At 42.9% G+C, this 17,585-nt stretch overlaps 1 protein-coding gene across 6 annotated transcripts in view; it reads left to right on the forward strand.

Annotated features, from left to right (window-relative positions):
* The first annotated feature begins 1,827 nt into the window (after positions 1-1,827).
* The window catches only part of LOC130358578 (mitochondrial ornithine transporter 1-like), a 42,014-nt gene continuing 26,256 nt past the window's right edge, over positions 1,828-17,585 (forward strand). The window contains exons 1-3 of one of the 6 annotated variants that reach the window (XM_056562005.1): positions 1,828-2,120; positions 10,443-10,519; positions 12,610-12,868. In XM_056562005.1, the coding sequence (XP_056417980.1) occupies positions 10,465-10,519; positions 12,610-12,868 (314 nt within the window). In that variant the 5' untranslated portion in view covers positions 1,828-2,120; positions 10,443-10,464. Of the gene's footprint in view, positions 2,121-3,731; positions 3,751-4,764; positions 4,808-4,965; positions 5,112-5,329; positions 5,349-7,800; positions 8,222-10,442; positions 10,520-12,609; positions 12,869-17,585 lie in introns of those variants that run through there. The other 5 variants (XM_056562009.1, XM_056562008.1, XM_056562006.1 and 2 more) reach the window with 5 other exon arrangements.

Genomic DNA, 17,585 nt, shown 5'->3' on the forward strand with positions numbered 1-17,585 from the left:
TATATGGGCAGGGGCTGGACTAGAGCTAATTGGTCCAATACTTCTGTCAATCACCTTCACATAGAATTATGGGTAAACATGTGACCCAAGGACCTCCAAAGTTCCTCTAACATACCATAGAGGAATTAACATAGTCACATGACCGAAGGTCCTGCGACGCCAACAAGGTAAGTACTAATATGCATTATATTAAATATACATAATTAAAAATGTACATAGAAACAGTATAAAATTAGAGGAGAAGAGAGGCGACTAGGGGCTGTCCCACCTGGAGGACCCTACCTGAGCGTAGTAACTCTGACTTTGGGGACCACCATACAAGGTACGGTATGCAATACGGTACCGGGACACCACAGTGCCCTATTGCAGATTTTGCATCAGGCCCCTAAGCTACACCTCTGGTTACATCCCCTCCTATCACATAACCTACAGCCTTGGTCCTTGTACATGTATAGTTCCCCCCACATTAGGTTGGCAGTATAGTTTCACCACATTAGGTTGGCAGTATAGTTCCCCCCACATTAGGTTGGCAGTATAGTTCCCCCCATATTAGGCTGGCAGTATAGTTTCACCACATTAGGTTGGCAGTATAGTTCCCCCCATATTAGGTTGGCAGTATAGTTTTACCACATTAGGTTGGCAGTAAAGTTCCCCCCACATTAGGTTGGCAGTATAGTTCCCCCGACATTAGGTTGGCAGTATAGTTCCCCCACATTAAGTTGGTAGTATAGTTCCCCCCACATTAAGTTGGCAGTATGTTCCCCCCACATTAGGTTGGCAGTATAGTTCTCCCACATTAGGTCGTAGTTCCCCCACATTAGGTTGGCAGTATAGTTCCTCCACATTAGGTGTGCAGTATAGGTACCCCACATTAGGTTGGCAGTATAGTTCCCCCCACATTAAGTTGGCAGTATGTTCCCCCCACATTAGGTTGGCAGTATAGTTCCCTCCACATTAGGTTGTAGTTCCCCCACATTAGGTTGGCAGTATAGTTCCTCCACATTAGGCTGGCAGTATAGTTCCCCCACATTAGGTTGGCAGTATAGTTCCTCCACATTAGGTTGGCAGTATAGTTCCCCCCACATTAAGTTGGCAGTATGTTCCCCCACATTAGGTTGGCAGTATAGTTCCCCCCACATTAGGTTGTAGTTCCCCCACATTAGGTTGGCAGTATAGTTCCTCCACATTAGGTTGGCAGTATAGGTACCCCACATTAGGTAGGCAGTATAGTTCCTCCACATTAGGCTGGCAGTATAGTTCCCCCACATTAGGTTGGCAGTATAGTTCCTCCACATTAGATTGGCAGTATAGTTCCCCCACATTAGGTTGGCAGTATAGTTCCCCCACATTAGGGTGGCAGTATAGTTCCCCCACATTAGGTTGGCAGTATAGTTCCTCCACATTAGGTTGGCAGTATAGTTCCCCCACATTAGGTTTGCAGTATAGTTCCCCCACATTAGGTTGGCAGTATAGTTCCCCCCACATTAGGCTGGCAGTATAGTTCCTCCCACATTGGGCTAGCAGTATAGTTCCCCCACATTAGGTTGTCAGCCTTTGGCTGTCTGGGTATGCTGGGAGTTGTAGTTTTGCAACTGCTGAAGGCACCCTAAACACTGGTCTGAGTTTTATTTTTATAATGCATTTTGCACATACAAACTGATCAGCATTCATACAAAGTTATATCAGTCTATGCAGTGACTGATCAGTCCCATATACTGTATTAGGATTGCAATATACTGCAGCCCTGCCTATGTATATATAATAACATCCAGTCTACATAATATCAGGCTGTTATGCCTATAACCCAGCATGGGCCTCTTGCCTGGTCCATGTAGTAAGAATCCAGCCCTCATTGACTATGTCAAGGTGACATCACAGACCCTGCCCCATGCATGCAGTAGGTGATCAGCCCCTCTACGTTATATGAGGGTGACATTACCTCCCCCTGATGAGGACACCTGCCTATTACATATAAGCCCTGTACATACACAGCAGTGGGCAGTCTCCTATAAAGCTGCTATAGGGTGACTGATCATAAAGAACAGGGTGTGGGCGGGGACGGGTGACAGCGGGAGACAGAGCTGGTTCCTGGCAGCAGGGTAAGAGGGTACAGCCTCCTGGTAAGTGGCATCAGCTCCTTCCTCTGTATCCTTATTCTTCTGTATTGATCTCTGATCCCTCTGTAGTGTGGCTGCAGCTGCTGCCCACCTCTTGTGGGCTGGTATTACAGCAGGAGGCCCCCCTCACCCTCTTCTGCACACAGCTGCACTGTACAGGCCGGGCACTGGGCAGGTCACAGGTGTCTGCTCAGGACTGATGCCCTCCTCATGTATACAGTGTCTATCTACCCTGTGGATGATGTAACCCTGGCAGGGCCTCTTCCTCTCTGTGTCCCTCCTCCCTGCTCACATGGCTGGATGCCAGTCACCATTCTCTGGCAGCTGTGTGCCCACGTGTAGGATGGCAGGAGTGAAGGGCAGCATCACCTTACAGCATTACACCTCAACTTCTGATACATTTGTTTGTTTATTTATAGTTTGATGTTACTTTTATGTAAACTGAATGGAACTGTGTTTATTTATATATATAATGCAGAATGTGGCTATACAATCTTTTGTTAACTACAATACTGAATGTAAATAGGACAGTGTTTTCTGACCAGGGCACATCCAGCTGTTGCAAAACTACAACTCCCAGCATGCCCGGACAGCCTTCGGCTGTCCGGGCATGCTGGGAGTTGTAGTTTTGCAACAGCTGGAGGTACCCCAGTTGGGAAATACTGTCCTATCTACATTCAGTATTTTTTTTGTAACATTAGATTGTATAACCACATTCTGTACTGGGAAACACTGGTCTATGTAGTTCATTCCTCTATTCCACTTTATATAATGCTGAATGAGGCTCTATGGCAGTGTTTCCCAACCAGAGTGCCTCCAGCTGTTGCACGGACAAAGACAACTGGGGGCATCCTGGTTGGGAAATACTAATATATGTAGTTCTTTCCACATTCCTCTATTCCAGGGTGCCTCCAGCTGTTGCATAGCCTGTCTGGGCATGCTGGGAGTTGTAGTTCTGCAACACCTGAAGGCACCAGAGTTGTAGTTTTGCAACAGCTGGAGGCACCCTGGTTGGCAAAACACTGGTTTATGTAGTTTATTCCTCCTTCCTCTAATCCAGCTGTTACAAAACTACAACCCCCAGCATGCCAGACCAAAGGCTGTGTGGGTATGCTGGGAGTTGTGGTTTTGCAACAGCTAGAGGCATCAGAATTGTAGTTTGAAAACAACTGGAGGCATCCTGTTTGCGAAACACTAGTTTATGTAGTTTATTTCTCATTTCTCTATTTAATGGTGCTTGCAACAGCTGGAGGCACCCTGGTTGGGAAACATTGGTCTATCATATATAAAAATGCTGACTATGCCTATACAGTCTATTTGTAGACTATGTAGCCCATATGATGCCCAATGTGGCTCTGTAGTCTAATATTCCTCTATATCTATAAAGCCTAATTTGGCACTACAGTTTATTCTATATATATATTTATCAAAACCTGAGTTGCCCATAGCAACCAATCAGATCGCTGCTTTCATTTTGCAGAGGCCTTGTTAAAAATGAAAGAAGTGATCTGATTGGTTGCTATGGGCAACTGGGCAACTTTTCCTCTGGACAGGTTTTGATAAATCTCCCCCATAGTGTTTTCCTCTTTATCAATAATTCTGAATGTGGCTATATAGTCTATTCTCAATATATGTAATGCTGTATGTGGTTTGTCTATTCCTCTATAGTAGTGTTTCCCAAACAGGGTGCTTCCAGCTATTGCAAAACTATAACTCCCAGCATGCCCGGACAGCCTTAGGCTGGGAGTTCTGGTATGCTGGGAGTTGTAGTTTTGCAATAGCTGGAAGCACCCTGTTTGGGAAACACTGCTCGATAATATTGGAAGTGGTTGTAAAGTCTATTTTAAACATACATAACACTCTATGTCAGTGGTCTTCAACCTGCGGACCTCCAGATGTTGCAAAACTACAACTCCCAGCATGCCCGGACAGCCAACGGCTGTCCGGGCATGCTGGGAGTTGTAGTTTTGCAACATCTGGAGGTCCGCAGGTTGGAGACCACTGCTCTATGTGGTTCCATAATCTATTATCCTAATGTGGCTATTTAATATACTACTTCAGATGTTAATATACTACTTCGGATGCTGCCCTTCACTCCTGCCATCCTACTTCATTTGAAACCTTAAAAGAAGTAGCTCTGCCTAGATCTTGTCCGCTGGCATTAAAGGGGTAGTCCAGTGGTGAAAATTTTATCCCCTATCCTAAGGATAGGGGATAAGTTTGAGATTGCGGGGGGTCCGACCGCTGGGGCCCCCTGCGATCTCTCTGTACAGGGGTCAGGCTCTCCGGACAGATATCGGGTGTCGACCCCCGCACGAAGCGGCGGCCGACACGCCCCCTCAATACATCTCTATGGCAGAGCCGGAGATTGCCGAAGGCAGCGCTTCGGCTCTGCCATAGAGTTGTATTGAGGGGGCGTGTCGGCCGCCGCTTCGTGCAGAGGTCGACACGCCCCCTTCCCGCGGGCTGTCGGGGCTCCGTAACAGGAGATCGCAGGGGGCCCCAGCGGTCGGACCCCCCGCGATCTGCAACTTATCCCCTATCCTTAGGATAGGGGATAAGTTGTTCACCACTGGGTCACCACTGGACTACTCCTTTAACTTGTAAGGGCAAAAAAAATAAAAAATCCTCAAATCTAAGGTCCCGCACACATAAGGTCCTGTTCACATCACGCAGTTCCCCTACTTTTAGTGAGTATTTTAGAAAAGCTCCAGGTGTGTCAATGGGGCAGATTTATGAAAACATGTGGCGAGAAAAAGGTTGCCCAGTTGCCCATAGCAAGCAATCAGATCGCTTCTTTCATTTTTGAAAAGGCCTCTGAGAAATGAAAGAAGCGATCTGATTGGTTGCTATGAGCAACTGGTCAACTTTTTCTCTGCACGGGTTTCAATAAATCTCCCCCATAACGTGTCCTTTGTCAGACAGAAGCCGGAAGAGTATCATTTTGGTCGGCCTCTGTCGGTTAGATGGAAATACACCTTATAAAAATGAACGGTACAATAGAGTTGTAGACTATAGGGGAGATTCATCAAAACCTGTGCAGAGGGAAAGTTGTCCAGTTGCCCATAGCAACCAATCAGATTGCTTGTTTAATTTTTCACAGGCCTTCCTAAAAATGAAAGAAGCGATATGATTGGTTGCTATGGGCAACTGGGCAAGTTTTCTTCTGCACAGGTTTTGATAAATCTCCCCCTATGTTATTCCATACCTCAGATTGCTTGGAATCAATAGGTACCATATTAGCCTACGGATGATGGATGCCAAAGTGATGCCAAAATGTTGTCTGTCACAGGCCTCCATTTACTGGATTCCTCTGGAAGGCAGAGATGCAGGAACCTCCTTCCTCTCTTACTCCTAAACTACATCCAGAGTGGTGGTGCTGCTGATAGACATCAAATGTGTGTCATGTGGCTGTCATCGCCCTGGATGGTGCTTGGAAGTAAGGGTAAGTTCACATCACCCTGCTAGGGGGCTCCGTTTTGTAGCCCCCAAACGGGTTTGCACAAGGGCCACCAATGGGTCCAAATGAATCCCATTGACTTGAATGGGGCTTCATCTGGCTTTCCATCTGGTGTTCATTGTTTTCTAGTTGTTGAGCAGAGAAAATAACAGACCTGCAGTATTTTTTTTCTCTGCTCAAGTGCGGTACAGTCGCTCCTTGATGTAAAATGGCCTCAGGTTACAATATTTTCTGGGCCATTGTAACTTGAAACCAGACTCAACATACAATGCTGTGGACAGTCCAAATCTGTGAAACATGTCAATGGTTGGAAAAACCAACCAATCAGAATGGGCATTTCACTGGTAAAACCCCTGTATTACTGAAGTGCATGCACTGACTGGCTGTCTGGTAGCGCCTCACTAGAGTACAGGGAGGTACTACATGTTCTGTACTACTCTTTACCTGTGCCAGGGTTAGCTGCTTCTTTGGACACCAGGTGAGGGCGGCTCATGTTACTTTTTGACATTGCATTTACTGTACAGGACCCTGAAGATCCTGTTCTCTACATCAGGGGTTCTCTACAGGTGGTATGCGTACCCCTAGGGGTATGCCACTGGTTGTGAGGGAGTACGCAATGCACTGACAAATATCGGCCATGTATTTGCCAGTATTTGTCATCGCAGAGCAGGGAATGGCCGCAGCAGCTCTCTGTAATGTTCCGCGGCCGCAGCTCTGGCCGCAGCTACTTTACGGAAGCTGTGTGGTTGCCAGGCAGACGCTTGATGTCCCCTGATGTTGCGTGGAGGTGCTGCACAATGCAGGAGGACGTCACCCTTCTGTGCGGCCCAGCCAAACGGGACTCTGGGAAAGGGACTCTGGGAGTGCCGTATACCCGAACAGGCCAGGTAATGTTAGAAAAAAGTAAAAACTAAGTGTATGGGAGGGATGTTATTGTATATTTATATTTAAATATGAGCCCAGGGGGATAGGGGGGGGAGAGAAATAATGGCACAAGGGGCCCAGAGGGAGGGGGGAATTATGGCACAGGGGGATTAAGATGGAGGGGGTAATGATTGACTTTACCAAGAAGCTCAGACGATGTAATGGTCCAATAGAGCTTACCTGAGCTTCCTTCTGGAGCCGACAGTATAATCTATTGTATGCATTTAAAGTGGGATACAATGCTGTCTTCCATACATACAGTCCATATATACATACTGTCTTGCAACATATAAACAACATTTCTAACTGTGATGGACAGGGCCTAAATGTTACAATTTAAAGGAGTTATCCAGTATAAAAAAAAACGTATCACCTGTCCGACTGCTGGGATCCTCCGCCATCTCTTGTCCGGCACCCTGGCTCTCTGCATGAATGACGCTCTGTCGACCCTGACACAAAGCGGTGGCCAACACGCCCCATCCCCCATGCATCTCTATGGGAGAGCCGGAGATACAGCATTCGTGTGTCTCCATCACTATCATAGAGATGCATGAAGGGGGCGTATTTACCACCACTTTGTGCCGTGGTCGACTCAGCATCATTCATGCAGAGAGCCAGGGTGCCGGGCAGGAGATCCCCCTGCGATCTGACACTTATCCTGCAGATAGGGGATAAGCTTTTTATACTGGACTACTTTAAAGAGTACCTGTCACCAAATAAAACTTTTAATATAATGTTCCTTGTGTAATTGGCAGACACTTTCCCATTCACTTGCTTTTAAAATTATCAACATAAATATGTTTAAAGGGTACCTCTCATCAAATAAACTTTTGATATATTTTCGATTAATGAATGTTGAATAACTTTCCAATAGCATGTTAATGAAAAATATGCTTCTTTCTATTGTATTTTTCCCGATCAGTCCTGTCAGCAAGCATTTCTGACTCATGCTGGAGTCCTAAACACTCAGAGCTGCCAGCCTGCTTTGTTCACAGCCAAACAGGCTGTGAACAAAGCAGGCTGGCAGCTCTGAGTGTTCTCCTTTGTGAACAAAGCAGACTGGCAGCTCGTAGTGTTTAGGACTCCAGCATGAGTCTGAAATGCTTGCTGCCAGGACTGGTAGGGAGACCCCTAGTGGTCGTTTCTTCAAAGTGCAAAATTAAATAGAAAGAAGCATATTTTTTAATAACATGCAATTGTAAAGTTATTCTGCATACATTAATCTATAATATATGAAAAGTTTTTTTGATGAGAGGTACCCTTTAAAATGTAATAGATAAAACGTCCACTTTCCTGTTCCCTACCACAATTAATACAGTGAGGTTGGTCTGCTCACAGCCTGGCAGGAGACCAAACTCAGGAAGAGCTTCTCTGCACTGCGCTTGATTGACAGTTGCACAGAGCCCCACTGAAAGCTGCACAGAGCCTCAATAAAAGCTGCACAGAGCCTCACTGAAACATGCACAGAGCATCATTAAAAGCTACACAGAGCCTCACTGAAAGCTGTACAGAGCCTCACTGAAAGCTGTACAGAGCCTCACTGAAACATGCATAGAGCCTCATTGAAAGCTGCACAGAGCCTGAGGTCTTCTATTCATCACAGCACTGCAACCATGTGAGGGCGGAAGTGGTCCCCCAGCAGGCTTCAGTGATGTCATGCCTGTTGGGAAACGCCCACTTTCTCCTGCTGGGAGATTGCACTATGTGAGCAAGAATAAAGGTAAGATACACAGCTTTTTAAAGCTCTGAAATGTTTTTTAAGGGCTGGACGGGTGTTAGGAGGAGTTAGGGATCATAGTTAGTGTAGAACAGTTTATTTGGTGACAGGTACTTTTTAAATGAACAATATTTGTTCAAACCTTCCTTAGTTTCCATGTTTCCATTAACACACACACATATATAAAAAAAAACTATTTAAAAACAATTACCCAAAAAACGGCCAAAAATAACTGTTAAAAATGTTTTGAAAGGCAGGAAACCGAATGAAAGTTTTAGATGTTCTGTTTGTTTTGTTTTGTTTTTCTTTTTTTGCCCATAAAAAGGATGTGTGAAAACATAGCCTTAGGTTTTAACATTCATCATTTATTTTTTTTAATTGAAGAACTCACCTATAGAGACAAGTTAAAAATGTAACAAAAACACACAGTGTGAACAGCCTTATAAGTAATAGCAGGGATTAAGGTTTTTCTAAAGGGCCTAACTTTTCTGTGACAGGGGCTTTTGTATAATGCAGTGATTCGCAAGCAGGGAGCCTCCAGCTGTTGCAAAACTACAACTCCCAGCATGCCCGGACAGCCAAAGGCTGTCCGGGCATGCTGGGAGTTGTAGTTTTGCAACAGCTGGAGGCACCCTGGCTGGGAAACACTGGTCTAATGGGAGAGGGAGGCCTGTATAACATGGTATGGTGACTTTTAGCCCTGAAGGCCTAAACAAAAAAGAAAACTTATTATAGAACATTATCTTATTTATGATGCAATACTCCTTACTGCTTACTGTATCGTCTTGTTGTGAATGCTGCATATCAGTTTACACACTGCACAACACTCCGACAGCTCCTTTGTAGAGCGACCTTGAGGCCTACTATTACAGCATGGTTTGCATGCATACCCAATGGCGTAAAGCCTAAATAATATGTATGACCACCACATTGATACAAGGATCTGTTTTTTCACACTTTTCTTGTATAACTCCAGCTGGTTTCTTTTCTCACAACATTTATGAATGAATCAGTGAATATCAATACTTTATAAATGAGATACCAAGAGTTGGTAGGACAGAGGCAGCCCTTTGTAAGATTTGTAAATTACTTATTTTATTTAAAAATCGTAATCCTTCCAGCACTTATCAGCTGCTGTATGCTCTAAAGGAAGTTGTGTAGTGCTTTCCAGTCTGACCAACGTGCTCTCTACTGACACCTTAGTCCATGTCAGGAACGGTCCAGAGCAGGAGAGGTTTTCTATGGGGATTTGCTCCTACTCTGGACAGTTCCTGACATGGACAGAGGTGTCAGCAGAGAGCACTATGGTCAGACTGGAAAGAATTACACAACTTCCTCTGTAGTATTCAGCAGCTAATAAGCACAGGAAGGATAACGATTTTTAAATAGAAGTAATTTACAAATCTGTTTAACTTTCTGGCACCAGTTGATTTGAAAACATTTGTTTTCCACCGGAGTACCCCTTAAAACCAGATAGGAGAAAACCAGCCATGATCTTGTCCTTGTTCGCTTCTACGGATAGGTGAGGTGGATTAATTACCAAATTTTTCAATAGTGGAACGAAAATAGAAGTAGTTTGATTCACTGCCAGGTGGGGGCCCCATATGTACATTTTTATTTATTTATTATTCACTGTATATATTATTCATCTTGCAATGAAGGAAAATTTGTTAGGCTGTGTTGAGATTAACGTTGTGGAGCTCCACACGCTGATAATAGCGCTGGGTAGATGGTGCGACACCGTTACCAATGGATCTCGTCTGGTCCCATTCACTTAGATGTCCGTTATTTATTTTTCAGTAGATTAGGTGAAATTTTTTAAAACACGTGCAGAGAAAAAGTTGACCAGTTGTCCATAGCAACCAATCAGATTGCTTCTTACATTTAAAAAAAAAAAAAAGGCCTCTAAAAAATAAAAGAAGCGATCTGATTGGTTTCTATGGGCAACTTCTCAACTTTTCCTCTACACAGATTTTTATAAATCTTCCCCCTTAGAGTTGGAAAAAAACCTGACAGGCAAGATTGATTTCTCCGCTAAAGTTCAATCATTATAACAGAATCAGCGAATGGCAAATGGGAACATAGCCTTAGTATGACATATTTAGCATTTACCAACTTTCCACTTTCTTGTGTGTGAACACTATTTATTTATGTATTTATATAAGTATTTATTTATTTGTTTATTAATTTATTTATGTATTTATTGATTAATTCACTTTTTCAGACAGAATCAGGTCAACCACAACATGGCTCCGGATCCAGCCATCCAAGCTGCTATAGATCTGACAGCCGGAGCTGCAGGTAAGTCTGCATGAGACAACAGTCCTATTCATTTCTATAGGATCTACATTTAGTAGTCATTTTGGCCTGAAATGGATTCCTTACCGTTTAATTAAAAATAAGCAAATACAATTTTGCTAGTATACAATTGCATTAGTGGAGGCATTTATTGCTTAGGACACCGTATATAACTACTAAGTTGGGAGTGGATGGAAATGCCAGATGCTGCATCTTTTGCATCCGACATCACATTCGTTGCCTCAAAGGCAGAAATGGAGCAACAGCGTTGAACCTACAGTATGTAACAACTGACATGTAAATCTGTCACCTGCACACTGGATGGCAAAAATGACACATGCCCGAAATATGTGACCAAGCCCTTAAATTATAAAACTATGTTTTTGCATATGATACAGCAGGTAAAATAAGTAAGATTTGTGATAAACTCCCTGTAAAAAAAATGTCTTTTTATGTCACTTTCATGGCCTTATAAATGTGGCCACTAGGGGTCTCCTTTCTGGTCCAGTCCGGCAGGAGACCAAACTCAGGAAGTGCGGTCTGGCCATAGGCAGTGAATAGCACTCACTCTCCCGGTTTCATAGAGAAGCAGTGAGTGAGTGCTATTCACTGCATATGGCCAGACCGCACTTCCTGAGTTTGGTCTCCTGCCGGGCTAGATAAGAAGGAGACCCCTAGTGGACACATTTATAAGGCCATGAAAGTTACATAAAAATATATTTTTTTTAACAGGGAGTAAATTACAAATATTGTTTATTTTACCTGCTGTATCATATGCAAAAAAAACAATTTTAATGACAGTGCCCATTTAAGGTAACGCTATGCTTAATGTAGGGCTGTAGGGGGGCGATGCATGAGCCTCTGTTTGTCATAGACTGACCCCTTTGGCCTTAGACTAGTCTTTACACAGTAAAAGTTTTGGCTAGAGAGTTTTCCCAATTAAAAATAAACTATTAAATTCATATTTTATAGATCACTTTATTCTGCAGTTGAACAATTGTAATAATATGTACTTTGTATGATTAGCCCTGTAGAACCAGTCAAATAGTGGAAATATAGCAGTCAGAGACAGAGACATGGAAGTTATGTTTAAAGAAGAAGTTTCATGGACAAAAACTTTTCCCCTATCTGAAGAATAGGGGATACATTTTAGATAGCAGGGGGTGTAAACACTGGGGCCTTCTCCTTCACAGCAGCACGTCACAACCCCCGTCTGAAGCTGCGGCTGCCACGCCCTCTCTATATAGCCCTATGGGAGAGCCGAAGATTGTTGAATGGCTCTCCCATAGAGCTATATGGAGGGGGCATGGTGGCTCCCTCTTCGGCTGGGGGTCGTGACACGTTGTTGTGGAGGAGAGTCGGGGCTCCATACAGGAGATCGCAGGGGGGCCCCAGCGCTCCACCCCCCGTGATCTAAAACGTATTAGTTTTTGTCCATGATACTTCTCCTTTAAACAGGGGTTCTCCTGTCTTTATTATTCAGTAACAAAATAATGACAGTCTTCACACTTGACATAAACACAAAAATAAATCCTGCTTATCCAGCGCTAACTATACAGATCCCTTCCCTGTCTGTACAGGTGGCTTACTACCAGCCACCCAACAAAGTAGACAACAAATGTGTTACACATATCCCAAAGTGAACTAATGTCCTCTAACTCACCACTTTCTTTATTGAAATAAAAGCGATCAGCTGATGACAACACCAGATTTGGGAATTGTTTGTTAAGCTTGCTTGATATATTCATATAGGTTATATAGGTAGAAGGTAAACCTTTTATTAGGGTGCGTTCACACGCTAGTAACTAGCAGCGGCTTTTCCGCTACGAGTTACGCTACCATTGATTTTAGTGGGTCCGCGGACAGTCCGCAAATCTGACACTATTGCAGACTGTCTTTGGACCCTTTCAAATCAATGGTAGTGTAACTCGCAGCAGGATTCCCGCAGCGTGAAATCAACTGTTGGTAATAGCGTGTAAACGCACCCTTAGGCATTTCTCAGTCATACTATTTTACATTGGGGCAAAGTATATGCTCTCTGTTGTGCTGTGTTGCAATTTTAGTGATATATATTAACAATCCTTAATTCTCAGGTGGGACAGCCTGTGTTCTGACTGGACAGCCATTTGACACGGCCAAGGTGAAAATGCAGACATTCCCAAATATGTACAGAGGCCTAATAGACTGTGCAGTGAAGACGTACAAGCATATGGGGTTCAGAGGCTTCTACAAGGGGACCAGTCCAGCTCTTCTTGCCAATATAGCTGAAAACTCTGTGCTTTTTATGAGCTATGGCTTCTGCCAAAGAGTTGTGCGGAGAATTGCTGGTTTAGAGGATAATAAAACACTAAGGTAAGTGGAATAATTCAGCAAAGAATAATATACAGGTAATCACTGTATGAGAACTGCTTAAATAGTGGAAAAATAGCAGTCAGAGACAGGGATATGGCAGTAACATTTATACAGGGTTTCTCCTGTTAGTTTTCAGGGACATACAAATGCGAAATAAATGCTGCTTGTCAGGCGCTAACTACACAAAATCTTCCCTCTTGGTACAGGGCGCTTACTACCAGCCATCCAACAAAACAGTCCCCAAAATTGTGTAAATGTATCCTTCTGAGGCAGCACCTTAGGACTCCAACTCTTATCAGAGGTTCCTCACAGCGTCTTAGTGCAGACATGGAAACACCATTTTGTAAGCCCATTATAATTTGTCCTCAGCACCTGTGCTGACTTTGGGCCAACCTGAAAATCTGAAGTGGCCCAATAATAGGACTTATAAAATTCCCTAACAAGCCAAGTCTTGCCAGGGATTTTAACTATTTCTTGTATTCCCCATTTTTTACCCAGCTTTCAATGGATAGGATATGAACATCCTGAAACCTAGTATCCACATATGACAGGTACCTTAGGGAAATAAAGCAATCTCCAATGACCATTCCAGTCATGGTCTTATCCTACATATATAACATATTAGGGCATACATATGACAGAGTCAACCAATATCATGGACCCCTAAAGGGACCATAACAAAAGGTAGCCTAGCTGCAAATAATTTTCACCCCCTTACCTGCTTAAAGGGGTTGTCTGAGGGCCTAAATTTCACACTTTCTTGCCTTCTATACGATTTCCAAACAACATTGCCTGGACTACATGCAGAAGACAAAATTTAGCACATAACCCAGTGACACAGCCCACCCCAATAAAGTTTGGAATCGGACTGTGTAGGCACAGACATGGAAGCATGGATTGTCATAACATGCTAAACCTTTTCCATGATCAGCACATTGGAAAGACAGTAAGGGGGACAGACAGGGCACTGTGCCAGGCATCTGGCACTGTGAAGCTGTATTGGTATTCAAAGGAGTTTTTCCTATTTAAATCCATTAAAACATATTACATGAACATATCATGAAAAAAATTACAATATTGGATTACAGTATTGAATATGTTGGGTAATGAGCAGTAAATAGAATGGAAGAGGGGGGAGACTGTAGGGGAATAAGGGATTATAGTAGAACAAGACAGAAGGAAAACCACAGGAGTGGATGTGGCGGTAGTCTAAACAGATTATCATGAGGTCATGCTGATTGACCAAAGAAGAAAGAACATATCTGGAAATGTTTATAAAATGGAGATATATTTGTAGGGGCGTGCTGATTCTCCAGCTTTTGTAAGGAGTCTTAGGCTATGTTCACACAGTGGAATGTCCACATGGAAAATTTCAATGTTTCTGCGGACACCGGAATCCGAATTTCCTGCCGTGTGAACAGAGCAGCAAAATCCCATTTAAACCAATGGCACTTAAAAAGGAATTCCGCATGAACATTCTGCTGTGTGAACATACCCTTACAGGCAGTGCCTTCTGGGAAAAAGTATGCAAATGTGTTCTCCACTAGAAGAAAGAAAACTCTCTCTCTAGTGCCATTTCCAGGTATCTTCCAGGTATCCGAAACAGCTGTTTCAGGGTTCTTGCTCTTCTTCAGTACAGAAGAGATTATTAGTTGGCTTAGTGAGGTGGATACAGAAGAGGCTTGTGTTCTGAAGTTCAGGACGGAATACATGTTGTCCTGATTGTGAAACTAGTGTGGTTGTTAAATAATCAACAAAAAATCCCAGCAACATGTAAACTACAAATCCAATTCACAAATGTATTCCTACAATCCCATCATTGATACTTGCAATCATAAGAAGCAAGCGTCCCAGACTGGATATACAGGGTGGGCCATTTATATGGATACACCTAAATAAAATGGGAATGGTTGGTGATATTAACTTCCTGTTTGTGGCACATTAGTATATGTGAGGGGGGGGGGGGGGACTTTTCAAGATGGGTGGTGACCATGGTGGCCATTTTGAAGTCGGCCATTTTTTAATCCAACATTTATTTTTTCTATAGGAAGAAGGTCATGTGACACATCAAACTTATTGGGAATTTCACAAGAAAAGCAATGATGTGCTTGGTTTTAACGTAACTTTATTCTTTCATGAGTTATTTACAAGTTTCTGACCACTTATAAAATGTGTTCAATGTGCTGCCCATTGTGTTGGATTGTCAATTCAACCCTCTTCTCCCACTCTTCACACACTGATAGCAACACTGCAGGAGAAATTCTAGCACAGGCTTCCAGTATCCATATACACTGCTATATACTACTATATACGCCGCAGGAGAAATGCTAGCACAGGCTAGCACAGTTCTGTTTTTTGATGGGATTGTGAAGCCCTGGTGTGCATCAGTCAACTCCAGGCTGTGTCATTCAGGCAATATATGGCAAGTTGAGTTTTTACCAAAAAGTTCTACTTTGGTTTCATCTGACCATATGATATTCTCCCAATCCTCTTCTGGATCATTCAAATGCTCTCTAGCAAACTTCAGATGGGCCCGGACATGTACTGGCTTAAGCTGGGGGACATGTCTTGAACTGCATGATTTGAGTCCCTGGCGGCATAGTGTGTTACTGATGGTAGCCTTTGTTACTTTGGTCCCAGCTCTCTGCAGGTCATTCACTAGGTCCCCCTGTGTGGTTCTGGGATTTTTGCTCACCGTTCTTGTGATGATTTTGACATCATGGGGTAAGATCTTGCGTGGAGCCCCAGATCAAGGGAGATTATCAGTGGTCTTATATGTCTTCCATTTTCTAATAATTGCTCCCACAGTTGATTTCCTCACACCAAGCTGCTTGCCTATTGCAGATTCAGTCTTCCCAGCCAGGTGCAGGTCTACAATTTTGTTTCTGGTGTCCTTCGACAGCTCTTTGGTTTTGGACTTAGTGGAGTTTGGAGTGTGACTGTTTGAGGTTGTGGACAGGTGTCTTTTATACTGATAACAAGTTCAAACAGGTGCCATTAATACAGGTAACGAGTGGAGAACAGAGGAGAGTCTTAAAGAAGAAGTTACAGGTCTGTGAGAGACAGAAATCTTGGACATCTTGTAGGTGACCAAATACTTATTTTCCACCATAATTTGCAAACAAATAGGGTATAAAACTCAATGGCCTTGATTTACTAAAATCCAAGTGTTCTTTCTGGAGTGTTTTAGATTTCACTCCTCTTTTTCTGGGAGTTGATTTACTAATGCGTTGCACGTGTCGGTTCATTTTCTGTCGCACAGGTCACACGGGAAAATGTGTTGCACATACTCATCAATAGCATGTGCCAAACCAAACAAGCCAGATTTAACGGGAATTAAGCAACAAAATAGAACTAAAAAAATTCAATGGACTTAGACCATCTAATATAGGAGTTTAACCCCCCACGCACACCCAAAAAAATAATATATATATATATATATATATATATATATATATGCAATTAAAGGCATATTTTAAAGTTTAAAATGCATTGCATATTCTAAAAATCCTTGTGTAGAACTGTAAAACAATGGAAAAAAAAAAAGAAGAAGAAAATAGTTTAAGTACTCCCCACCACGTTAACCTTTTCCTAAATCACTTGCTTTTGGTAGTTTTTACACATCCTCTTCGCTGTCGGTTTTTCAGAAAACACAATTCACACAATTTAGTGTTTTCCAACTAACTCGGAGTGTTTTTAGCATTTTGTTGGGACCATGCCCCTTTTAACAAAAACACGCCCATTTTCTCGGTTCAAAAAAATACTCTGAGTGTTTGCAAAACTATTGGTTTTGCAATGTAAATTTTGGGCGCACATTTGGTCGCACACTCGCTTTTAGGTGCAGAAAACGATAAAAACAGTCAAGAAGCCTTTAGTAAATGAGGGCCAATGTGTGTATGTGTGTGTTCCAGCATCACGTCCAAAAGATATGAACATGAAACTTGGCACACATGTTACTTATATGTCATCAACAAACATAGGATAGGTAATTTAACCCTTACCACCCCATTTGCCAGGGTCGGGGTTTTTGTTTAAAGTCCCATGCAAGTCAATGGGAAATATATGTTACTGCATAACTTCCAAACGGCTGGAGATATTTTGAGAATACTTGGTCAAATGTTATTTATATGTCCACTTAAAATATAGGATAGTTAATTCAACCCTTAACTAGCCCCATTTGTGAAGGTCAGGGTTTTTGTTTAAAGTCCCATGCAAATCTATGGGAAATGTATGTTCCCACATAACTTCCGTATGGCTGGAGATATTTCAACACCTGGCACACATATTACTTATATGTCAAATAAAAATATATGATAGTTAAATTAAATCTTACCTACACCCTTATATAAAAGATGGGTTTTTGTTTCAAGTCCCATGCAAGCTCCACAAGCTCCGCACTGCATCTCCTGGTGAATGTGTCAGTCCGGCTTGCAAGCCACACCCCATCTCACAAAGACACGCCCAATGTTTAAGCCACACCCCCTTTATTTTCTACCCTTTTTGTGCATCGGTCTTTTTCCACGCCCAGTCCCACAAAGCCATGTCCCCTTTTATTTTCAGCTTACAATATCTTCATCACAAATTAGTCACACCTGAGGACAGGATATGAGGATGGGACATATGAACGGGATATGAGGACAGCATATGAGGATGGATATGAGGTCAGGATATGAGGACAGGATATGAGGACAGCATATGAGGACGGAATATGAGGTCT

The sequence above is a fragment of the Hyla sarda genome, chromosome 2 (assembly GCF_029499605.1).
Source record: "Hyla sarda isolate aHylSar1 chromosome 2, aHylSar1.hap1, whole genome shotgun sequence".
NCBI classification, from domain to species: Eukaryota; Metazoa; Chordata; class Amphibia; order Anura; family Hylidae; genus Hyla; species Hyla sarda.